Source organism: Chiroxiphia lanceolata, chromosome 1, assembly GCF_009829145.1.
Source record: "Chiroxiphia lanceolata isolate bChiLan1 chromosome 1, bChiLan1.pri, whole genome shotgun sequence".
NCBI lineage: Eukaryota > Metazoa > Chordata > Aves > Passeriformes > Pipridae > Chiroxiphia > Chiroxiphia lanceolata.
This window is the reverse complement of record NC_045637.1, coordinates 139,097,464-139,123,021: the sequence shown is the minus strand read 5'-3', so window position 1 is coordinate 139,123,021 and position 25,558 is coordinate 139,097,464. Positions and strand designations below refer to the sequence as shown.

The 25,558-nt window shown below is 39.7% G+C and overlaps 1 protein-coding gene across 12 annotated transcripts in view; it reads left to right on the top strand.

Annotated features, from left to right (window-relative positions):
• Window positions 1–25,530, top strand: part of ABI1 (abl interactor 1) — a 78,158-nt gene extending 52,628 nt beyond the window's left edge. Inside the window, exons 4-12 of one of the 12 annotated variants that reach the window (XM_032711204.1) lie at window positions 6,123–6,137; window positions 6,860–6,960; window positions 10,345–10,485; window positions 12,225–12,325; window positions 13,301–13,375; window positions 14,977–15,153; window positions 18,004–18,090; window positions 22,269–22,454; window positions 23,842–25,530. In XM_032711204.1, the coding sequence (XP_032567095.1) occupies window positions 6,123–6,137; window positions 6,860–6,960; window positions 10,345–10,485; window positions 12,225–12,325; window positions 13,301–13,375; window positions 14,977–15,153; window positions 18,004–18,090; window positions 22,269–22,454; window positions 23,842–24,017 (1,059 nt within the window). In that variant the 3' untranslated portion in view covers window positions 24,018–25,530. The remainder of the gene's footprint in view (window positions 1–6,122; window positions 6,138–6,859; window positions 6,961–10,344; window positions 10,486–12,224; window positions 12,326–13,300; window positions 13,376–14,976; window positions 15,154–18,003; window positions 18,091–22,268; window positions 22,455–23,841) is intronic. The other 11 variants (XM_032711120.1, XM_032711130.1, XM_032711137.1 and 8 more) reach the window with 11 other exon arrangements.
• Window positions 25,531–25,558: the final 28 nt, after the last annotated feature.

Sequence of the window (25,558 nt, the reverse complement as noted above, 5' to 3'; positions counted from 1 at the left end):
TTTTTTGATTAGGAGGCAAGTGGAATTGCAGCAATTTGTGAAATGGCAGCTAAGTAGGAAATTGAAATGATGCCTTATGGTACAGGCAGATAAAATGTTGAATACATGCCTAATTGAAATGCCTAATAGCTGTAATGGGATCAAGTTCGTTTTATGGAACTAATAGTTCCTCAAAACCAAACTTAAATTGTATATGAAGATTATTGCTTTTCAGCTTTTAAAAAAAAAAAAGTAATTTAAAAAAAAATAGTAATTTTGTCACCAGAAAAAAATTTGCATTTCAGCACATTAAAACTATAAGAAGATTTTGAGCCCAGGAAGTCAAACAGGAGTTAAGCATTCAGAAATCTTTCTCAAGCAAATAGAAGTTGGAAGGACTCCCTTAAAGTAGGGACTGGGCCAGAACTTACCAAACACCAAGCTTAGAGAAGGGTGTCTTGCTCTCACCCACCCTTCTCAGCCTGTCCTTCTCGCCTGTGGTCCTCATGCTTTCATCTGTGTCAGTGCAAAACAAACATGCAGATGAGATGCTGATGTGAGGGTGGAAGGCTACCTAATCGTGCCTACTTACCCTTTAGGGTAACACTGTTTATGTGTTAGCCACTGGAGTATTAACTTTTAAATAATTCACTATAATAAAACCAAAGTGAGATAGGGATCCTGAACCTGAACCGCTGCTGCCTTTGTCCCCTTACCAGCCTCTATCAGACATTCACGCTTCAAAGGATGTCATGTTGCCAATTTCATTAATGTCACATCATCCCTCTGGGGTCACGGCCAAACAGTAAATACTGCTGTAGGGTAAAGAATGCTTCTCTGGGGGAAATAGTGACTTCCTGTTGCCAACTCTAATGACTCTGTTGTGAGTGTTAACACTGTGTGTTTTCCGTAGGGCACTTGCTGCTAGAAATCAGAAGCGTGCCTAGTGTCATCTGATACAATGTAGGTTTCAAGCCTTTCAGCTTGCAAAGAAAACTCAAAACTTTGAGGTCTCTTTATTTTCTAATTTTGAAAATACTTTTTTTTGTGTTAAACTTTTTTATTGTAGTTAGATGCAAAGCTACCAACTCAATTGAAAAAGCTTGAAGTCTTTAAAGGCAGGAATCTTAGTATCTTTGAACAAGACTACTGAGTGCTTAAGGATCATCTATCATCCATGAGCAGGTTTTCGTATGTTAATAGCAGTTTAAAATGTAAAAAACATTGTAAGGTCACATTTGACTTGTTTTTGCCTTTTAATTGGAAACAAACAAAAATAAAGGGAAGAAGCAATACTGACAAGCTACATCTGTTTGCTGGTAACAGAAGACTAATTATTATGTTGCAGATAATACAGGGAGAGGTTACAGTTAAAAGATAAAGGTAAAATTTCACTGAAGAGAGACTTACCTACATATCTTCAATTTTGAAAGAAATATTGATTTGAAACCTAAATTTTCTCCAAAAAATCTGCTTTAGCATGGACTATAAGGAGATAAAGAACAAAAAAGGCTTCTGACACATTCTGGTAAGAAAATTGAGACACAGGAATCATTTCGTGAAAACTGCACGAAACTAGTGGCAGAAGTGTGTTATCCTGAGTGTCTGACACCCACATACAGCCTGCCTGCTGAAAGGCATCTTTGATTACATATTCTCCCAAACTCCATATCTTGATTTCTGTAAGGAAACCATGTTCTAGACTTGAAGTTTTACTCTTTCTTTTCCTCAGCCATCCCACACCTTCGTATACGAGCACCTTTCCAGCTGCTGCTTTTCTTGCTCTGTGTCACCTTGTGGTATTCCAAAACTCCTCCACTGGTGAGGCAGGAGGCAATCTTGAGCAAAATTGCCAAGCTGCACATATATAATAGCACTTCAAAAGGTCTACTGGCCAGCTACCTTTCTGTAGGGACATTCTCCCTTGACTAATAAAGAAAATACCTTTTTTTAAGTAAAAGGGGAGGTTGACTAAAGAGTCAAGAGCAATCATGGGGGGGTTTTTTCTATTGCAGTTGATGACTGTGATTACTGGTCGAGTAATCTTAGGCCAATTATTACTTTTGCAGACCATAAATATTAAAGTTACAAGTATATTACTCGTAACTTACTATTAATGGAGATGAGACCAGCACACTTTGTAAACTTCTGTTTCCACTGATCAGCACTTATATTGCATGGTCTTTAATGATGACTTTCAGTGATCCTAAATATGGCAGGATATAGAGAAATTGGCTCTTTAAATTCACGAGCTGGAGAAATAGTGAGCGACAAAGGGAAGTACAAGCAGCCTGCATAGAGCTTTGAAGTTCCTGCAATCTGAAATTGGAGAGTTCATAGCTGATATGTGCAGGAGAAACTTACTGGACATCATTGTGATAAGAATTTTGCTTCTGTGTGCAAGTGGCCTTTTGTGTGCTTATAGATACATTTGCTCACATTAATGAGTTGTGTGCAACATCCGTACCCCTAGTTTTCCAAGCACAGTTTGTAGCTCAAATGATAGCTTTATAGTTCCCTGAATCATGACTAATGTTCCCCCACAACTTGTTACTTCGCATGAAAACTATTAAAAACAGTTAGATGGCTCCTCCTGAGGCCAGCCATTGGAGTCCCTCAATGTTCTGGACATCCTTTGGCTACCAGCAGGTACTTCTGATTGCCTCACACCCTACCCATTCATGCAATTCTTGGTCTTGTTCTCTTTGGCCTCAGTTACAGCAACCTGCAGTACTGCCTTTATCTGTTACAAAAACACTGCAGGTGTTTTTGTACTGTTTAGGCTACCAGAACTGAGTATGCTGGAATTGCCAAAATAGTTGCCTTAAGCAAGTAAGCCTCCTGGTATGAGCAATCATTTCTTGTCCTTCCAAACCCACAGCTAAAATTCTTCAGTCCAGGTGTTGTAAATTCCTGGCATCAGTTATGGGAGCAGCCTCACTTTTGGCTTTGATAAATGCCTTGCATGGCTGTTGCAAACACCTGTTTTGCCCATTGCATTACTGCTTTCCAGTCCACTGATGGCTCTCAGTCCTTGGTCAACCTGCTCTTCCATGCTGTTGAAACCCTGCAGTTGTGTCACTGCCCTAGCTGTGATATTTTGGAAATGCAACAAGGTTGACTCCTATTTCTTGAACCTGAGACTGTGGTTTCTTAGTTTTGTGACAACCCTTAAAGCTTTATCGAGGACTGCCACATGCTTGTTGGGTTTTCCCTGAAAAGGCAAAATTGTTCTGCTTGCTTCTTTAAAACATCTCTCTGCTATGATGGTTGCAAGAAAGCCCAACCAGTACTGCTGCTTACCCTGCTGTCTTCTTTCTGGGAACATCCTGGTCTATCTAGGTGTCTGCCTCAGCATCACAAGCATTCCAAGCAAGCCTACACACTGTGTTTTTGTTCTAATCTGTATGTCATCCAGGATGCTGGTATCTAGCTGACAACTGTCTCCTGTGTGTACAGTACTACAAGTAGCAGGAGAAGCGAGTCATGCTGCTCATGGCTTCTGCAGGAGTTCTCAATGATGCTTTTTATTTGACTAAGCCTTTTTCCTTTTGCATCTCCCATCTCTTATTTTATACCCTCTTAGAACAGTCTCTTCCCTCTTCAAGCTGTGAACCTTATGCATGCTGCTGCTTCTCTTCATGCCCTGCATTTCCTTCCTTCCTGGCTCTGGCCTTCTCGGTACTAATCAGGCAAGTTGGTGATGGTCATGTTCTGCCAACTGGCTAGTTGGCCTAGAGGCATTTGTAGAGAGATGCTTGAATGTACATTAAACATGTTGCCCACTTTTGGTTTTCTGCTATCTTTTTTTCACCTTTTCCTTAAAATCATGGTGAGTCTAGACTCTGCTGCATAAACTGTTCCCAATTCCAAGCAGTTTTCTTTAGTTGCTTAGAAAGCATTACATTTTGTTTTCAGACCAAGAAATGCAGCAATGTTAACCTCATAAGCTCAGCCAATAAATTAAAAAAAAAAAAAGTCTCCTCCTAATTAATTAGCTTGTTAACCATGATTAAATAGCCATATGGTTCATCTTGCTTTGATTCATTTGCTTTCCTCCCTTACTTAGGTCTTTTGGATCAGGAGTTCCTCTCCCATGTGAATCCCAGTTCTTGTTTATATTGACAGCAACAGAGAGGATCTTTTTACTTATAGAAAGCAGTACGACAACAGTTTCTAATTCTTCTGCACAGTCAAGTGTGTATCTGTCTATATTGTTTATCTCATAGCAAAAGAGATGACGCTCACCTGATGTAGTGCTAGAGACTGAAATAAAGGTTAAGTGTTGTTGGACTTGAGATAAATGTTTAGTGTGTTAAACAGTACTTAGCAGTAGAAAGGCTTGAAATAAGATGAAGATAACTGAATCATTGCTAGATGTTGATACTCATATTGTCACTGCAGCGGAGGCAGAATGTAACAGGGATTAAAAAGGGGGTGGAAATGCTCACCATAAATGCTGAGTGATACTGCATAAGTGAAGGAGAGAAAGGAAGCATTTTGGGTTTATATCTTTGAGGCAGGCAAATTTAGTAGCAGAGGCTGGATAAGAAACCATGCCACCCTTCCTTTTAAGCCTTTAAAAAGTTTCTAGCTATGGCTGCTGGTGAGAGACAGGACCCAGAGTTTTTTACTTTTTGGTCTCCTTTAACAAATTCCTTGTATTATGCCATTGCCCCTGGCAACTGGTGAAGTAAGGGGAAGAGTCACATATTCCTGTGAGAGGAGAAAGCAAATTTCAGTGCTAAAGGCCTGTTTTAAAAATATAATACCTTGGAGACTACTCTGGCATCTTGGAAACTGAGCCTTCATGTTTATCCATGAAATAAGTATGTGGGGACAGAAGTGGTTTAAGTGCCTACCACTCTGGTGATGAACCTCTGCCCTGGCTGGGAGTAAATGGGTTGATCTTAAAATTTACTTACCAGAGCTAAACTTTTTCATTTGAATTTTGGAACAGGTTTTGTGTTTCTGTTCTATAATATGAATAACTTTAGGGCAGTGGCTTTCAACCTCTTTTGATCTGTAAACCCCATCTGTTTTTCAGTGGTTTTGCAGACCCTGTTGGTAATCTCAAATGCACATTGCTGTATAGCATGTTTTATTTACTTTTTTTACTGAGTTCATGGATGCCTTTAAACTGATCTGTGTTTCTTGGAGAAGGACGAGAAAGTGCAAACAACAGTTTTAAATGCTGTGCCTTAGGAGGCTTCTTCTGGAAGTGACAGTTTATTTCCAAACAACCTAAAAAGAAAGCATCAGGATTATTTTATGTTTTGGGTGTTTGTGTTTGCTTCCCCCCCTCCCCAAATTGATGAAACCAATCTTTTTCTGATTCAAAAACATGAATGTCTATCCCTGCATCCCATTCCTCCACCCCCCAGGTCCCCCTGCTGAAAAAAATCAGAGAATTTGACTTGAATTTATTTAGAATTTTACATGCTTTTGTCATGAGGTGAAGTTTTTATATTTTTTCCCTCTGCAATCACAAAGGCTGTTAAAATGATACAGTGGAGTCACATAATGACTTGATTCTAAGAGCTAGAATTTCAGAATAACAATCATTAGAGCCATGCCAGCACAGTTTTGAGCAGCCAGTGTTGTGCTGGCTTGAATCAGGTTTCTGTCAATAAACCAGAGGTGAAAGGCGCTGCTGCTCATCCTGTTTGAAAATTCCCTTTTCTTTATTTGCCATTCAATGCAGCAGCTAGGATTTCTTCAAAACATGTGAAGGTTAAGTGTCAGAATAACAGGCACATTTCTTCTGCACATATAGCTGAAACTGTAGTTCTGTGAATGAATTCTTAAATGCACGTTGCCATTGAAATAGCATTCATTTGGTTTTGTACTTGAATGGTCAGCAAAGTGCTTTCCACCCCTTTACTGCCCATGAGGAGCCTGGCAGACATATCTGGCAAAGCTTAGTTAAACTTAATTTTGACACAGGTGCTTTTTCTCTGGTCACTTTGTCAGACACAGGACTTTCAATGACTGAGACAGTGTACTGGGATGAGCTAATTATCAGTAGACACAAATGATTTTTTTTAAAAATGTGATTATCTGTAGTTTAAGCTGTCCTATCAGTTGTGATGGATCTGCCATTAATTTCTACCTTTTTCCCCCCTTTTCTTGCCAACGTTAAGTGGCTAAAAGCCAAGGTAAGAAGTATTATTTCTCCTTTGACCACAGTGCCTCATGTGACTGATAGTAGAGGCTGCAGAGCCATTAAAACTGAAAACTAGCGCTCTCTTACACTCTCCTCTGCTTTCCATAGGATATTTAGATTAAACATGCTATACTTTTTTTTATTTACAGCATTTAGCGTTTGTCAATATATCTGTGATACATTGACATCTGCATTTATATATAGATACATTAATTTCTCTAACACATATAGTGCTTTGCTCTGAATTTAGTAGATGCCTTGATCCCTTCACTTACATTTTTTGCAGGAGACTTCCCAGACAACCTGAATGACTCTGCTAGTCAAATAGCAGGGCAAATTGAGAAATTCTGGGCCGTGCTGGCTATTCTGTACTGTCAGTGTTAAAGTTTGATTTAAATTATTAACACCTGAATGGCTATGAATACAAATGTGGCTTCCCTTTAAAGAAAAAAATTATATGAGAGATTTGTGCATGAACCTGTCAATTGCCTACCTTTCTGACGTCTGTTGTAAATTGATAGCAAAAATAATGTTAAGCTTGTATTTAGACTCTTTGTATTTACTGGTGTCTGTCTTGTGTGTAGCTGAAAACTTGCTGTTTGAAAGCTGTCTGGGAATTCTCACTTCATATTCTTACACTTAAAAAAAAAAAAAAGCTGTCAGTAATAGGGCTGCTCTGTTACAAAAATAAAATCATGTTTTCCCTTATTTCAGCATGGAAATAACCAGCCTGCAAGAACTGGCACCTTGTCAAGAACAAATCCGCCTACACAAAAACCACCAAGCCCTCCCATGTCAGGCCGGGGAACTCTGGGGTAAGAATGGACTGCTTGGTCCTGACCATGTAGTAGAAACTTTTAATTGTGTTCGTGTTGGTGCTTCTTAAATTCATGGGTAGATGACAATTCTGATTGCCTTTAGCAAAAAAATCAGAATTACCTTTTCTGTATAAACCCTTTCAGCTGCATTGACTCTTATTTTCCTGATGACCTTTTGAAAGATTTGAAAGGTTTATTATAGATATGGGTAAATGAGGAATCTGTTGTTTTTGGGGAGAAATCCTTAGTGACACAAAAGAATCTCAATTAGGTTTTAACTTCAGTGGGGGAAAGACCTCATTGGTAACGTTTTTATCTACTCATTTCTCAATATTAGATGAGCTATGAAATGGATGTTGGTGCTGTCTTTGTTGCGTTATCTAAGCACAATTTGTGGCATTGTGAATACAGTGGCAACATTGATTCTTGCAGGCTTGTGCATTTTTAGTTTTATGCTTAAATGAGGAAGGATTTTGCTATTCCCAAGTCCCACTGTGAGCACAGTTCTCTGCATCTGTTTTGCTGCTGTGGACCTGTGGGGAGTGAAATCTGCTTATCTTGGTGTGCCAGCAAGTAGTTGTTGCTAGAGACCAAAACATTAATACTTAAGAAGCTCAGTGCACGTGCCATATGGTTTTGTCCGTCCAACTGTGTAACAGCTTCCAAAAGGCATCCTAAACGACCTTCTACCTATTTGTCACACTCAGCCTTTCCTTTATGCTATGGGGGACTGAGGCATTGTAAAGCTGGCTGGCTGGTGTGGCTGTGTTAGCTCCAGGTATGTTGTCTGGGAGGGGCAGGAGGCTGGAAAAAATGAAGAATAATGAGACAGAACAAAATGGGGATCAGGAGCAATGGTCAAGGAAAATTAGAAGCAGCAACTGCTTTTGTTGAAGACTTAGTGATTTTTTTAATCCAGATTCGATGCTTTGATGGTACTGTTTGTTGCGTATTCCACAGAGAAATTACCCTAGAGGTTTCTTCAGCATGTTTTGTGAAAATTCCCATTGCTCAAGGGCATGAAATCAGTATTCCAATTGTGTCTCTTATCCCAGCTGAGAAGGAGTTGTTTATCAGCCCTGGGAACCTGGGTAGCTCTTTCATGTCCTCTTGGATGCTTGCTAGTGAAACAGCAGCATTGATGTACTGGTGAGCTGCCTCTCTAATGCTCCCCTCTGAACAAACCAGAGCTGTTTGGTTGCCTTAGCTGATGCCTGATAAGGATTAATCAGCTGAATGTCATTTCCAGATGAGCTTGACAAGAGGCAGCAGTTGGTTGAGGGGGAGGAATTATGTGGGTTTGTAAGAGAGATTTGTATCTGCCCTTCTTGTTCAGGAAGTACAGCTCTTGTCTTGAGCAGCCACGTTCTGCCAAAGCATGAAATATCATAGGCATGACTTACCCTAATTTATGCAGAAAAAATCGCTAGAAACCACAGGGATACTACTCTTCTCCCTTTGATCCAGAAGGCAGAGATAAGCGCCTAAATCAGAATGAGCAGTGTGTAACAGGGACCTTTAAGTTGTTAAGCTGCCTGTTGTGCAGCTTGTCCCTCCAAGGCAGGACTATACAAAGGAGTATGGTGGGGAGGGAGTCCTGCACAGAAACGGCGTGGAGTGAAAAGGGAAAGGGCTGAAGCGAGCGGGGGTCTCTTGAAGGGAGAGACTGTGGAAAACCTTGGATGCTCAGGTTGGAAGTACCATGTAAGAACAAGTGAATTGGTGGAGCTGGATGGTGGGAGTAGTTGAAGTTGTTCCTCGAGGGTCCTGGAGCAGAGCAAGGCCTTGGACTCCCTGTAGCTCTCCCTCTTGGCAAGGGTTATCGGATCACTCTGAAACACAGGGGACAGTGAGGTGGAGAGCTCTGGGGAGTGTCAGGAAAGAGTGCTTTCATCCTCTGTAAGGCTGGCAGAAAAGCAAAGGGAAGGATTGGATTTGAGTGATGGAAAGAAACTGGTTTTGGCAGCTTTGGTGCTTAGGAGTTTGAGTTCTTCAATGAAACTGAGAAGGACAGAGGAGAAGGTGAGGCATTGCTGAACCTGAGGATGCAGTGGGGTTTTGCTTTTGACAATATTTTTAAATTGTATAGGCAAAATAGTTGGTACTGCAGAGCTGAACAGTGGTTCCTATTGCCAGTGCATTTCAAGGTAGCGTACTTTAAAACAATACTTTTCAAGGTAATTTCTGTTGGAAGCACATTGTCTTCCTTGCTTATAATTTTATTTGGTAGTCTTTAGATCTCTCTCTTACAACTGGAATACAAGATTTCTTTACTTTTTCCACAACTGATCTCTTTTGGCAGATATATAAGTGGTGGCAACTTGCATATTAAAATCATCTAGAATTCTTTATATAGGCAAACTAATTTACAAACACCACAGTACATGAAAACAATTATAGTATTTCCACTTTTTCCTTTTAGAAGTTTTAATAGTAAATTGTTACAGTTTAAGTTTAGTACTGTTGCATTTCATATTGTGAAAAGGAAGTCAATAAGTTTCTTGAAATACCAGGAAACTGTATAACTTACCAACTCAGTTATAACCAGTAATCGAACAAATGATTAAATGCCAGTAGTTAAGTGTTTTTGTTTTTGCTTAGCTGGTGCATTGCCAAATTCCATGTTTTGCAAGGGATCTCTTAGTTACTGGTGAGAACCAAAGAGCTCTGCGATTCAGTACAATAAACACACTGTTCTTAAGGCAGTAAGGGGTCTGGAAAACAGATCTTGAAAGATCCGTGTTATATTTCTGACTCAATGCAGTCTGGTAGGTGACTTTGAGATCTCTGGGCTTTGCTTTCTTGGGCTGCAAAATGGAGGCAATGAAGCTCATCTGTGAGGTGCTTTTAGATCTGCTTATGTGAGATGAGATTGCTTGATTACTATGTGAAACAGCGCTCCTAGGAAAAGCAATGGTGATTGCAAATGTCGCTTGTTCTGTGAATCTTGATGAATACTTTTAGCCAAGAATATCTCTGGAAAGCATTCGGAAGGAAAGGAAGAGGAAATTGTTACAGTGAAAGTTTGCATGTGGCATAGTGACAGGTAAACCCAGAACGTTATGTGGATGTAGCTATTGTATGTTATGTAGTTCAAGGAATGCATTTTGGGTGGTATATTTAGTTTAGGCTTTTTTGACCACTTTTTGTGCTATAGGCCAACTTGCATGCATCTGTCTATGTAAGACTACTTTAGACAGTTGACTGTGACCTCTCTACCTGGCCTAGTGGAATTTCTTTAATATACTGTAATGTGGGTCACTGTGCAGTGATCTCTCAGGAAAACTTAGAAAACAAATGGCTTTACTACTTCATTTATTTATCCTTTTGATTTTCTGATCCTTTATCTTTCTGTCTTTAAATCTTTTTTTCCTTTACCAGACGAAATACTCCTTACAAAACCCTGGAGCCAGTGAAACCACCAACAGTCCCCAATGATTACATGACCAGTCCTGCCAGGCTGGGCAGTCAGCACAGTCCAGGAAGAACAGCTTCCTTGAACCAGAGACCACGAACACACAGGTAGAGGGTTTTCTCACAGTAACTCTTTCCTGCCTGGCAAGCTGATGCTTACTAAAGTCACAGAAAAGCTTTGAAGCTTTGGACCTGTTGGCTTTTTTTTGAAGGGTGAAAAGATGAGTTATTCTGCCACTGCATCAACAGAACTTCACTGCACTGTTGACTTCCATAATACAAAGAAGTGTCTTCATACTACATGTTCTGAGTGTACCTTTTTTAAAATGTAATTTTTTTCTTGAATTGCAAGACTAGATCTCTGTCTGAGCCTCTTGACTGAGTTCAGGTTTTATCAATTTGATTTTTATCATAGGCCTCAAACTGCGGGGAAAAAACCCAGAAGAATTCAATTTAGTTAGAAGCAAAAGGTTAGCTTACTTTTTTAGAGCTTCTTTCTTAATATTTTTCTTTTTTTTTTGTTAACTCCCAGCAGGCAGTTAAACATGGTAGGTCACTAACAGGGACTGAGAGAATATTTTGGACACAGTTGATGATGCAACACTGTCAGAATTAAATAACTTCTAAATGTTGCTGCATCGAACATCTTGTTAGCTGGCTACTGTGAATGCTCCTTACTCTTGTCTCACAAGATCTTCTTTTATGTAGACTGCAGTTAGAAATTCAGCTGCAACCATGGTTACAAGATCAAGGTCTTCAGCAGACAGAACGCTAATTTTGAAGGAATTACCTTGCCTTCCATTTCAGATTACTGATTTTCTTTTTTTAACAGTGTTATTTTCTTAAGATATATTTGAATGATTTGCACTTGACTCTTGACTGACTTGTAGCTCTCCAGGAATGGTAAATAAACTGTAACATTACAGAGTACTCTTTAATTAACATGGATGAGTGAAAGTGATGTTTTGGCTTCAAAACATCTTGCCTATTTGGTTTCCTTTACATTATTAATTTAATCCATGTAAATTCCAGACTTGAACTAAGGAGTGCTCTTAGATAAGAACAAGGATAGATTCTGTCTGAATTTTGATTCTTTTTCAGCTCCCTCAAGGAAAATAAGTCTTATGGCCTCCAAAGGCATGTGTAGAAATGTTATCCAGTAGTTCACCATAAGTATGTTCTGTGTTTCTGGCCTCTGACTTATATATCTTATAATATTAGTTAGATGAAATGTGAGCTGGCTGTACTGTTACCTTTCAGGTTGTCTTAGAAACAAACTTCTCATATGCAAAAAGTATGTGCATGGGTAGGGGGGAGTGTTAAATATACTGAAAATTATGCACACGATACCCCACACCCCATCCCAAATGGTTTATCCTGTCTGTTCTCAGTTAAAAACTTAGCAGTCTAAACTCTGTTCTGAGCAGAGGAAATGTTTCTTCAGCTGACAGCATAAATAATCTTAAATAACTATTTTGAGTTTAGGCATGAACTCTTTCAGCCCCAGCATACTACTTTCAATTATTACAAGGCCCCTGAACTACTCCTGCAGTTGTTACTCCATTGCCTAGAACCTGTATGGTTGATTACCTTTTTACTTTTTGAAGCGTTTAATTACACATTTTATTCATAGTGGTGTTTATCAGCTTATCTAATTCCATTTATTAGTATTGTAATGTATCCAGACTTGATTAACTGCATGCAATTGTAGGTAAAGACAGGCATTTTATAGGGGATTTTTCAACAGTCTGTAATTGAGTTAGGCTAGCAGAGCTCGCACAAAAAGTTGACTGTTGATAAGCTTTTGTAGGAAATGCTGTGCTAATGCTTGTGCCTTTCTTTTGCAGCGGTAGTAGTGGGGGAAGTGGCAGTCGAGAGAACAGTGGAAGCAGCAGTATTGGCATTCCCATTGCCGTGCCTACCCCTTCTCCACCAACCATTGGGCCAGGTATGTGGGACTCTTCCCATGGTAAATTAAGGCTGCTTGTTACTTGCTTGTGTTTGCAGAGGGATTTTGACTGAATTCGATGTGGTAGAATCTGTCCTGAAGCACAGTCTGCTCAGGAAATCTCTTATGAGTGCTGAGGGACATCTAAAGTTTTAATTCTTTACCAAAAGTACTTGCAGGACAATCACAGAATAGTGGGTGGCTAAAACACCTTTGTTGGCCCATTTTTTTACAAGGCAGTTGAGGGGGTGCAGGGGGAGCAGAAGACAAGTGTATCCTTTTAAAATGTAAATGTATTTTTAAGTGCCTGTCTACAATTTGGCATTTCTGGATGCCCTGATAAGCAGCAGCAGCAGCTATTTATTTCCTATTTAATGGGAAATGTTGTCTTCTGAAATACCCTTCTGACTTTGCCATCTGCAGTGAAAGAGAACCATGCAGGATCTCTCAGCATTGAAAGCATACTTCCTTGTCTTTAAGAATGATGAATGGTGAGAATGGGTAGGAACCTTCTTTATTATAAGATGGTAGGATTATTATCTTGGTAATAAACCAACTCAATCACTTGTTTACTGTGTATATTGCAAGTCCAGAAAGCTAATTTGCACAACAAAATAGTGGAGTTTTGGTGTAATGTAATTTTGTTATTGCAGAGATTTCTCTGTTCCTCAGATGACAAATCTTCAGTTCCTTATACACATGTAGGCTTTCCTTTCCCAGGTTTTTCTGATCCTGCAGTGGTACAAATAGGCATGAAATCTTACTATCATCTGGCATCCTGTAAAAATCAATGGGAATAAGGATTGGCAGGTACAGAACCCTGGGTACAATCAGGGCTTGAGTTTGTATCAGTTAACTGAACTTGAGTTTTCCTATTTGTTTGGGAGGCCTATCAAGTGCCACTGCTTGCTTTCTTTTTTTTTTTCCCTTATTTTAATAATATGGCCTAATTGGGAATATAAACTATTTTACTAGCACACATTTCTGTTCCTCCTGGAGCCCTGCCAGCACCACCACTGCCACCACCTCTCCCGATGGGCAGTCTGATAGGTGAGACTTGTCAGTGCTGAAGTGATTGCAGTCATGCTGCATAATCAACTCTTCCTAATGGACTTAGTGAGGGTGTTTTTTCTTCTGTGGTGGGACCTGCATGATTTTAATATAAAAATCAGCTCTGGGATTTTTTTGTTTGTTTTTAAACAAATCTAATCTCCACTAATTTCCTGTGGTTAAAGCCTCTAAAGCTAAACTCACAAGGTATGGGCAAAAGGCTGCTAGTTGCTTGAAATATGTTCCGAGTAAAGCTGAGATCCAATTAATCTGATCTGTAAGATCTCAGAATCAGCTGGTATTTGGCTGTGTCCCTGCTGCTGCTGCTGGTTCACTCCAGCACTTAGCTGGAACTAAGGCACAACAGTTGCACTCTGGCTTAAAAATGATAATTTACGTGTAGGGCGATGTGTGTATCCTACTCTGTGGGCATAAGGGGATTGGAAAGCACAAAGTGTCTGTCAGTGGCTTGGGTTTCATTCTGTAATGCTGCAGGCAGGTGTCAAACTAGAAGACTTGAGGATATAAACTCACAGTTCTTGAAAAATTGCTTCAAATATTACATATAGCAGTTAGGGTGGGATCTAAAAGTAGTACTTTTCAAAACAGACAGGAAAAGATACTCCACCCTTTCCTGTCACAGGCTGATGACAAAATTGATTGAGTTATGAAATTAGCTTTGGAGGCCTTGACCCACATAACCTTTTGCACTTTCCCTTACTGAAATCTCAAGTGAAAGTGACTTTGGATAGCGTTACAGGACTGCAAACTGCTGATCATTTGCAGTTTGTGTGTGTGTGCATTTTTTAATATATTTATATCATAAATGTATATAAGCATAGAACATTTTATTGCAAAACAGTTTTTGCATTTAGGAATTGCATTGACTCATGTGACCACAAATGTGTGAGAGAAATTAGTTTGCAAGGTGTGATTCTTCTATCAGTCAGAGGTTAATCCTAAAGAGAACTTAAATTGTTTTATTAACCTTGAAGTTTGTGCAGCAAGCATATGGAAGGTAAATATGGGTGTTTATCCTGAAGAATGAGTGACATACCTTTCTGTCAGCTGGCATTGGTGATTCTGGTTTGTTAGTGCAAATTCCATCAATATAAAAGCACAACTAGCAAATATGATTGATAAATGTGCCAGGTGTCTGAAGCTCATGACATTTATTTTACTGTTTTGTTAGAGTGTCGTATATTAGATTGGAGACAAATTCGGGTTCACGATGGAAAACATTTGTTTTGAGCAGAATGTGGATTATTTTTCTGTGTGCATTTTAATAAAGGGTATTGTGTAATTGAGATACTTAGGAGTTGGAAGCTGATTCAATTTTCCAGTCCAATGTAGTCTCTCAAAGTAGTTCTCTCAATGCCCTTTATGTGAGTGATGGTTTATGTCCTGTGTGTTTTTTCTTATTATTGATTGTAACAGGAATGTTTGTTTTCTCTGTTAATCTCCTGTTACAGACCTTAAATTATTGAAGAACTGTAATCAAGTATTTCCCATGTTCTGGACTTTTTCTATTTTCTGCGTTCTATCACAAGTAATGTTCTGCTTAAGTCTTTTCCTTGGTTCCTCTGGCTAATGCTTTTCAGCTGCTCCTGGTTCAGCTCCTGGTTCCCAGTATGGCACAATGACCAGGCAAATCTCGCGACACAACTCTACCACTTCTTCAGCATCTTCTGGTGGATACAGACGGAATCCTTCTGTGACTGCCCCATTTTCTGCTCAACCTCATGTTAATGGCGGGCCTCTTTATTCTCAAAATTCAAGTAAGCTGCTGAGCTCTGAAATCACAAACTGTTTTGAGCAAAATTATTGTAAAAGCATGCATGGCATTTTAATTAATTTATGAAGAGCGTCAATGAGATTACTGCTTTCTTTCCTAAAATAGAAGGAAAAACAAACAAGAAAAACCATATTGAAGTTGTACAGTAATTGCAGTATATGCAATTATACTGTTTTCCCTTCTAACTTGTTTGCTGTTACTCATGACAAGAAATTATTATGATTGCCTGTCTAATTATAGGCAAATTATACTTGGCATTTCAGGTTTGCTTGGAGAACACAAACTAAAACCAGTGTTTTTTGCAGGAGACCTAATATGGTTGTAGTAGTACAGTCCCCCCACTACTGGGCTAGTGGCAAGAGAGTACTGTCAGAGCACAGTGCTCACATTCCCATTACACAGTTCCTCCCTGTCTCTGTCTCTTTCTTAAAACCTTTCATGATTCCAAGTTTCTCCTTTGTTCCTAGTTTTAAGCTTGACTGTTAGAGCTCAAGTCTTTCTGTCTTTTATTTGATGGCTCCTCTGTGCTTTCATGCTAGTAGGAGTATAGGAAGAAATGAATGAGGGAAGGATGGATGCCATGGGCAAGTGAACAGATTTTAGTTGGCAGCCTCCTGCCTACCTACCCAACAGGGCAAATGAGGTTTGCTGCAGAAAGGTGTGCAAAATAAGGATCCATTTGAGTGTTGGTAGAAAGCTCTATCAAAAAGCTTCTTCCTTGCTGTTTCCATAAATTTTGACTATAAATACACATAGAGGAGAGATAGTGATATAGTGGTTTCCCCTGGTAGCGTTCAGCATGCCAATTCTTTAAACTGCATAGGGATATTTCTTTTAAAAAGAAATGTTGATGTTTGGGTTGAAGATCTCTTTGGACCAGTGTTTGCTGTTGTGTACTTACTCTTAAGGAAAGAATGCATATAAAATATTTGAGACGCTGAGGTGAAGAGTTTTCTGAGTGGTTTAGAGGTATTACATTTATCAGAAAGTATTTTCATATGCAGACACAGTACCTATCTTTTCTTTTTTCCAATCCTGATTTTCCTCCTGCTCACTCTCACTCATATTAGCCCTTCATTTTCCTCCACACTCTTGTTCGTCCAAATTAATTCACCATAACAACAGAAAGTCCCTCCTGCTTGAACAGTTGTGTTCTATTGAATAAACAGGATTTTACTTCTGGGAATAGTTCAGTTGTCTTAAATGCTGTGCACACCACTGTTTCTGAATGTTTACATTTGTCCAAAGCAATTTTTTGCTCAAATGCAGGTGCTGTCTCTTAATCTAGCCTCTCTGGTGTTTTCAAAATACTGATTGTTAACATTTTTTAAACAGTATTTTGACGGATGTGTTTTTCTATGTGAAACTGTTTTCCTCTGTTTCTGTAACTGATGGTTATTTTTTTAATGCTACTGTCTTGACATTAAATCCAGGTCCCACATTTCCTTAAGGTTTTACTTTTCATGCTAACAAATACTCTGTTTTTTCTTAGATGTTCACTTCAATTTTGTGAGACACCTCTTTGTTCTCTCTTTTATTGATCATTTATCACATACAGTTTATTTGATTATTGGTTTTGTAATGAACTAAATGCTTCATTTTAATTCATCAAACATTAATCTTAGTTATGGCTTTATTTAAAACTGTTGCTTACTTGGAAGTACAGAACCTCTTTCAAATTTGATTCCAACTGGATTACCCTGCTGAATTCCCACCTTCACAGAAATTTCTCTGCTTTGGTGCAAGAGAAATTCCACTGAGAAGGGATGCAGTATAAACAAATGAGTTGAAGTTTTGTAGGTTTCTGGGTGGGGTTTTGTTTTATTTTTCATTCCCTGCACTTCATGGGGAGGCATCCTGCCAGAGGACGAGTGGCTTGCCCTACTGCTCCCCTTTGTCCTTCCTACCTGTGCAGGGAAGAGTTGAACATCTGGGCTGTCAGCACAGCATCTCTGAGAACTGGTGCTGTGTGTCACAAGTCTCATTGCTCATCAGATAGATGCATATTCAAAGACGTGCTTGCAAGTGCTTCCTGGGGAGCTCTGTGCACTGAAGTAGCCACTTGTAGCTGTCGAAGCCTTTGCCAGCGCATTAGGTTGCTGAGTGCCCTCTAACTGCAGGAGACTTAGTAAAGCTCCATTCTGCTCTAAACCCACCTGTTTTTTCCATCAACAAGTAACAAGATCCCTTTTTCTATGAAACCCAAAGGTATAGTAAGCTAGCCCATTGCTCCCATCCCACCAGAACAAAATGATGGGAGGTGCTCTCTGTGTGAATGTGAGGTATTGATGTTGGAACACTGTTCTCCTTGCAAAGTCATTGTATTTGCTTTGTGTCAGTGCTGCTTTTCTGCACTTGATGCAACATTAGAGATGGAGTCCAGAATCATGCAAAATATCACCTCTACTCCTAGTAGTGCACTTTGAAAAGATAACTACTAAATTTGAGTAATCCTTATTTAGCAGCAAGACAAAAGCTCAGTTTTATGTGCTCCCCAGGTGAAGCACACAAAACGTGTGAAAGAGCAAGAACCTTCACACGCACCCCCTGTGAGCTTCCAGACAGGCAGCCTGCGCTCGGCTGTTATCTGGCTAAACACGGGCATGTGTTCTTTTTGATCCTTGATTGGCTAAGCATGAATTCAGCCTTGTTGGAAACACAAGCTTGAAGAAGGTTCTTGTGTGTGTGTTCTTGTTGTTCTTTACATACTTTGTTTTGTGGTCCTGGTTACTGACGGCTGCTTTTGTTTGTTTCTTTTTTTTTTTTTCCTTTGTCCGTTTGACTTTCCCCGATATGGTGTGTGTGTGTGTGTGTGTGTGTGTGTTGCTACCAGTTTCTATTGCTCCACCCCCTCCCCCTATGCCTCAGTTGACTCCACAGATACCTCTCACAGGCTTCGTGGCCAGGGTGCAGGAAAACAGTAAGTTTGGACAAGCTGAGCTGTTAAAGGGTAGAGCCTACTCTCTTCTAGCATGCATGGCTGGCAAGTCAGACTCTATTTTATTTCCTTTTCCAGAAGCTAATACCATCTTGCATTCTAGTGTCAATATGCTATTGGAGCTGAAGGGCACACTCTTCAATATTTTATAACATGTGCATGATTGTTACTGACCCATTTAAGTTCTGAACTGCAAATTTATTATAGAAATACAGTGTGAAATGTGGCATATGTTTGGTGTGAATATAAAAATGTATCTTAATTGAAAATATTAATTTCATGTTGAATCATCCTGCCTTTTCCACTAGGGATAATTGATTAGTTTTAATTAGAAAGGTTTATGTAGAATGTCAAAATACATGCTGTGTAACCATTGATTCCAATACTGTAGTACTTTTCAGGAAGCTGTACAGTCAATTGAAAATGTGCAGTCTTAAGATCTAATGCCATTGCAAAGGAGCTTGTAAGGCATCTCTCCTCTCAGCAGCCTTTCATTCTCCATTTCTTTGTGCTCTCTAGTCCAATTTCTCTGCTGAGCTTCTTGCAGCATAGCTCTGCTTGTTAGGTTTGTGAGAGAAATGCTCCCTAGTTATGACCTGTGCTGCAAGGTGTTCTATACTGGTAACTCTGCTTTTACTATTACTGCCTGATTCCTTTCAGGTGAGTGTCACCGTGCTAGTGCAGATGTAGTGTCATGTTCTTGATCTGAGGATATCTTTTCTGTAGGAGTGTCTTGCAGTTCTTTTGACAACAGACTGAAAGCAATGTAGGTAGGGTGTGAAATAAATTTAAAAAAAAATTTTAAGTGTTTGGGAACCATTGCAAGGTTTGCTAGGATCTCAGGGGCTCCTGCTACGCAGTTAGCTATATAGTTCCTGCATCCATTTATGGCCCTCTGGGTCTGAGCTCCCATTAGAGCATTTAAGTGGTCATGTTCTGAGCATTCCCCTAGAGAGACATCTAGGAGACATCTCCCTCATTCTCATTCAAAATGAAAGTATTTTGGTGTTGTGCTTGGTATATAGTAGGAATCATGTTGATGTAGAATACTATGCCACAGAATTGCATTGACAAACCTTTCCAAAATTCAAAGTGTAGAGAGAAACCTGCTGAAGATGAAGGTTACAGAATGTCTTCACTTGCAGATAAACTTGAGAAAATTGACACCTGCTTCTGAATTGTTCCAAGTATTGCCTTCCTGGAGATAACACAGCCCTTGGGAGAGCAGAGGTGAAAGGGACAGACTTATTCGTGTGTGCAATGACAAAATGCAGGCTGACTTGTGAATGAGATTGCGGCAAAATAGCTGAAGCTTGAAATCTGGTCTTAAGAATTGTTCTTTTTATTTTCTTCCTCTTAATAGCCCCTCGGGTTTGAAACTTATATAACAAGTATGGCTTTGAGCTGCTGCTGCCTCATTTTGGAGGCAGGGGTGTGTGTGGCAATCTGTGCATAGGCTCAGCAAAACTGGCTGTAGAGGCTGTTGTTGAGTTTTGGCATTGTCTGCTAGACTTTCATCTGCCTTGTTCTCTGCAAGAAGTCTCTGGGGGAGTGGAGCTGGGGGGACGTGGATGGACTTGTCTTTTCCTTATCATAGAGATCTGTGGGTGAAAGCAACATCCTCTGCTCTGTGGACTTCTTTCAGAGGACAAGGATAGAGGGCTTAGAAATGATGCAACACCTTTTCTTTTTTCCTGCGCCCTGAGCCCAAACTGTGGGTATTGCCTCAGAGAGGTTTTCCAGTGTGTCTGGTGCCCGGGGACAACTGATTGGATGTAAATTGCTGTACTGTCACACCCAGTCTTTTCAAAGGGAGTATGTTGGTCCCCATTTAAAGAACAGGGATGGGAATACATACAAGAAAAGATATCTCATCTTGGAACTGTATAAATACTCATCCTTTTACCCCTTTTCATTTAGTCTGGCTTTTTGTATGCTTTTCCCCCTTCCCCTAGGAGAAGTGAGGCTACTCTAGAGTCTGCTTAAGTTTAGAACCAGGAAGAGTCTAGGTTAAAGTCCAGGAGGTGAGGGGATACTTCAGTGGGGTGACACTTGTCTAATTTTCTGTTCCATTCTCTGCCCTCGTTTAAATGTGAAGTTGAATTGTTTTAAATGTTTCCCATAAAGCTTGCAGTTTCTGCACTGCATCTCAGTTAGAGTATGTGTTGGCGCTTTTACACTTGCATTTCCTGCCCTCTTCTTTTTAAATATGCAATTTCATTGTTCAATAAATATAACCTTTCTTTGCATTTAAAAAATTTTTCGCATTTCTTAAGGTAAGGATTTCTCAAGATCACAAAGGATTGTTGTTTCAATACTTTTTTTCCTGGCTGCAGACAGAAATTAAGGGGAGAAATACTTTTTGTGAAAGATGTGCTGAAACTGCTGCACAAAATCAATCCATTCATAAATGGTGTTGTCATGTGCCTGTGGTGGATTAATGAATCCTGCCTGTGAGTGCTATTCAGTAACAGGGGCAAGACATAGTGCTCACTCCACCAAAGACTTTGTTAGTCTGTCTCCAAGTGACATAAATGGGCTTCTGTATGGGAGAGGAATCCCTAATACAGTGGAAACCAGTCTTACTAATGGAGAGAGCTGTGGGGTGTGCAGCTGAGCTGATCAAGTTGAAGAGGAGCTGGGCTTGCAGGTGGAGCAGAGCATTGACTCTTCAAGTGTAGGGAGCAGGCTGGATGCCAGTTCTGAGGCAGCCTCTGCCCCAGCAGCTTCTATCAGCTTCTGCCCCCTGGCAGCAGATCTGGCTTCCCTTGTACCAGCACAGCCAGTCTGACCCAGCAAGGACATGGGAGCTGTGCTCAAGCCCCATGTCAGGAGCATGGGGATGAAGAGGAAAGGTTTGTCACCACTGGAGTAGCAACTAGGTGAAAGTAAAGGGTGTTCAAGCAAACAGAAATCCTATTTCTAATCTCCTGTGCCATTTTAATTAGCAGTAGCTAAAGCTTCGCTCAATGCAATATTCCCTTACTCTGTAGCTTGGCTTTTTTCTCAAAATTTGTGTGCTGGATCTGCACATCCTGGAGCCTGATAGCTCATTCTATCAAACCTTGCCTAGAGCAGTGGTTTTCAGCCTGTTTTCAATGTGCAGAATCCCAAATCACTTGAAAATGAACCTGTATTGCTATGTAACAAAGTTGATTTTAGCAACAGTAGCTTCCTTTCAGTAACTTCTGGCTTCTTAGTGCTTACACCTAGGTCCGTGTGTAGTGGACCGCAGCTCCCAAGGAATAGGATAAGTGACTTGATGTCTTGCATCTGAGCATGCCATCTCTCTCCTTTGCTGCCAGCTGCTGTGAACATCACGGGAATCTAATTCGATGAACTGATTTTAAAAGTGATTGTACCATAATGCCTTTCTCTTTTTCCTTTTCCCAAAGCAACTTGTAATTGTGATGACTGGAGAATCTCAGGGCAGGAATTTGACATTTTGGATTATACACTTAATTCCTTGAGCACTTTTTCCCTAAGAGGAGCAGCTGCCTGTTGTAGTTTTCCATTTATTAATTAAATCCTGAATGTGTGCACACACACACAAGCTAGTCTGCAAGATAAGGATCTGTACAAAGCTTTTTTTCTGCAGAAGGACTACTTGGCTTTCTCTTACCTGTTTAAATCTTAAATACTAGTCTCTTCCCTTTTTTATGATCCACACCAGATCTTTTTGTCCCCTTAATGCTAGCTCTGAGAGAGAAGGAATCCAAGGAAGCAGTGTTCAGATATAAATTAAAGTGATGGTTACAGACAAAGGATTTGTTAAAAAAAGATGAAGCTGCTGGCCCAGTCCAGAGGCCTGTTGCTGCCTGGCTCAGAGGGTGCCACTCGGAGTCCTCCCATAGCTAACGCTGCAGCGCATGGACGTCGGAGCAGGAAGCTTTCCTCTCTGCTGATGTTCAGCTTATGCCCCGCAGCATGTGCTTTAGTAGCATTTATACGTAGATTTGACCACTAATAAAAAATATAGTTGTGTGTTGTAGCTGTTTAATACAAAGCCTCTTGTTTCTAATCAGTGCATGGAATTATAGTGCATGCTATGTGTGTTGTCCCCCCACCCCTTTTATTTACAGTGTACAGCCTCAGGTTTGTTTGCATCTCCACACTGGTTTTGATTTAAGAAAAAAAAAATAATCTCCAAACGTTTCTAGTTGCTGATAGCCCGACTCCTCCCCCACCTCCACCCCCCGATGAGATGCCGATGTTTGATGACTCTCCTCCTCCTCCACCCCCACCTCCCGTGGATTATGAGGATGAGGAGGCTGCTGTTGTGCAGTACAGCGATCCCTACGCAGATGGAGATCCTGCTTGGGCACCTAAAAACTATATAGAGAAAGGTAAGAGAGGTGTTGCAGCTGCGTTAGTGCAATATCAGAGGATTAATGGTATCTGAAGGGAATGAAGGACTTAATGTGGGTCTGATGAGAACAATCATTGTCCCTCCTAAGTCAGAACTCGATCCATGCTGTCCTTAGTTTGTTTGTGGCTACACCTAATGTTATAAGATACAATCCTTTTTTGGACAAATTATAAAATACCGTCAAGCATTCTGGAACAGATGAAAACCAAAAAGCTTCTTTATGAGATGCAGGTGTAAATTGTATGGCTTTCATCTTTTCTGGACTGTGTCTTTAGCTACCTCAGGATTGCTAGGCAGTCATCTAGAAACTGTTGCAAAAAGGCCAGAAATTGAGCTGTATTTATTGCACTGAACTAGATGGCTAGAGCAGATCATTAGATTTCCAGCTGTAAAATGTGTTGAGGAAATTTATCAGTGACTCCCCCATCAGCAAACTACAAACTAACATAGTAAATGTCTCTTCCCATGAATAATAGAGATGCTGATTTCTTGCCTAAGATATCAGATTTCTGAGAATATATATATAGGTGTAAAGTAGTAGATTCTTGGAATTCCTAAAGCTGATCAACTGCATAAATCCATGGTAACTGTTTTGAATGGTAAGGCTATGATGTCTAACTGTATATTCATAGTGGTAGTTTTTAACTCCACTGTTGTTGGTGGCAACACTTACTTTCCTTAAGGTGATCTCTGCTTCGTTAGTGGCACACAGTGAGTTGGAGCTTGGTAAGAGTATTCACCAAGCACGTACTGAAAAATAGCAGATGTTGCTGTAAATTCGCTTCTGCTTTCTCCTACAGTAACGTTTCTACTTGCACACATTGCAGCTTCTTGAAAATTGATGCCAGAACTTCCTATCACACAGAAGCTCTCTAGGAAAGACCATCCATTTGTTGGAGTAGCTTAACACAGCGATGTGTAGATCCCACACTGAATACAGTGTGTGTATACATATATATATATATATAACTCCAGGGGCCCTAGTGAAATGATTTTAAAAAAAAAAATAAAATTATTTTGAGGTAATCAGACCAGAAATGGCTGCCACACTTAAGGAGTCAGTTATTTCATACTTCAGGTGTCCATATGCACTGCTTTACTGTGTCGCAGTCAGATGTACCTCTCTGTCAGCAGCTTAACTGAGCGTTCAGTGTAGTCACCACCCACTTCTTATTGGTAGCTAATGTTGCAAGGAAAGTGAAATTTCATTTTCTGGACTTAATGTTCAACAGGGAAAGCATGTGGATTTATTATGGAAAATCCCAGGATAGCAAACTAGTCTTTTAATATTTTTTGAAGTACAATTGTTTTTTAATACTGGTGCTATTAATAAAATGCTAAACGTGTCCCTTTCCAATCCACAGTTGTTGCTATATATGACTATACAAAGGACAAAGACGATGAGCTGTCATTTATGGAGGGTGCAATCATTTATGTGATAAAGAAGAATGATGACGGCTGGTATGAAGGAGTTTGCAATCGAGTAACTGGCTTGTTTCCTGGGAATTACGTTGAATCAATCATGCACTATGCCGATTAAAATCCTTTGCTTTTCAAAGTTTGGTCTTGTATTCAGTCATACCATGATTATTTACAAGGGGTAACTAAAAGCTAACAGGATTGTCTTAATATACTTTCAAAAAAAAATTGTGCCCATTTCTTCAGGCCATACTGTTTTAATGGTATGATTGAATGTCCATCTCTAGAGTCTCTGGGGACAGTATGTCTTACCTGATGGCAATTTGTAAAACAAACAACTGTCTATAACTGGTTATACTTATTTACTTATGCATTGTTAATTTTATGACCAGCCTAAATATTATGGGGAAGTAGGGTATAATATTTAATGAACCATGATCAGATTGTGCCATTACATTTTTCAGTACAGCATGGTAACTAACACTACGTTAGACTAACATATTAAAATCTGGATGAGAAGTTTAATGTTAGTGCTGGTCATATTACTTTTTGTTTAGACTCTTTGCTCATTCTTGAACTATATTTGTTTAAAGCATGCATACAAACTTATGTATTGAAATATACTTTTTTAAAAATCCAAGATGCTTCCAATTGTTGTAATCTTTACCTGGAGTATTCTCACTAAAGTCTATTACAATGAGTTGTTTGGGTCTAAGGTGTCCATGTGAATCAAAAAATGGGTGGTCTTATGTATGTGTAATTTGTACCCAAGTTTTTTTAATGAGTAAATTTACATTATGACTTTTTCCATTCATAAATATATAAGTGAACCAAAGGTCTCGTCCATTACTTTGTTGGTTGGCTTGGCAAAGAAGGCTGGAATGCTAAGGTAGCAAAATCATGGCTGTGTTATCCCAGGCAATGTACTGAAAAGCAAATGTTTGTAACATGAATTTATCACTGACAGAGGGAAAATAAATTAGATCTGAAACCCTGAATTACACACTTACACATACTCTTAAAGGTTCTTTTCTTCCAACATTTAATTATAGCAAGGATTCTTGATTTAATCTAGTTAGCTAGATGCAGTAAAACTTGGACACCATCTGTAACTTTACAGTTCTCTGAGGAAACTCTGTGTGGCTTGGTGATGTGCCCTGCTGAGAAGAGACAGCGAGGTGTCCTCCAGAGAGCACCCAGGGGGAACACACGCTACAGGAACTTGGCCATTGTGTTAAGACATCACAGGCAGAGATAGAGATTGTGTGCCTCCCTGTTCTACAAATTCTGTGGCTGAAATAACCTGAAAAGGAATGTGGTAGTACTGGATAATTACTGTGAGAGGAATGTGTCTGGGACTTCAAAGCAGGCTTCTAGAAGGGTACTGAATATACTCTATAAATGAGCAATGGAAGGGGATGGAGTTGCAGGTTTGACTGGCTGGTGAATCATTTAGTTTTAGTGTGAGTTAGAAATACTGAACCTTTCATTATCTGAACTGCAGCAATCTCAAATTCTGCATCTTGTTAACTGCTAGCAAGTAGCCAGCAATAGTGTACCTGTATTTCATTATGAATTGGAACTCACTGATGTATATAACCAATTAAAATCTACATATAGTCTTTTATAGTAAACTGGTGTCATATGTAGAATTCCAGTTGC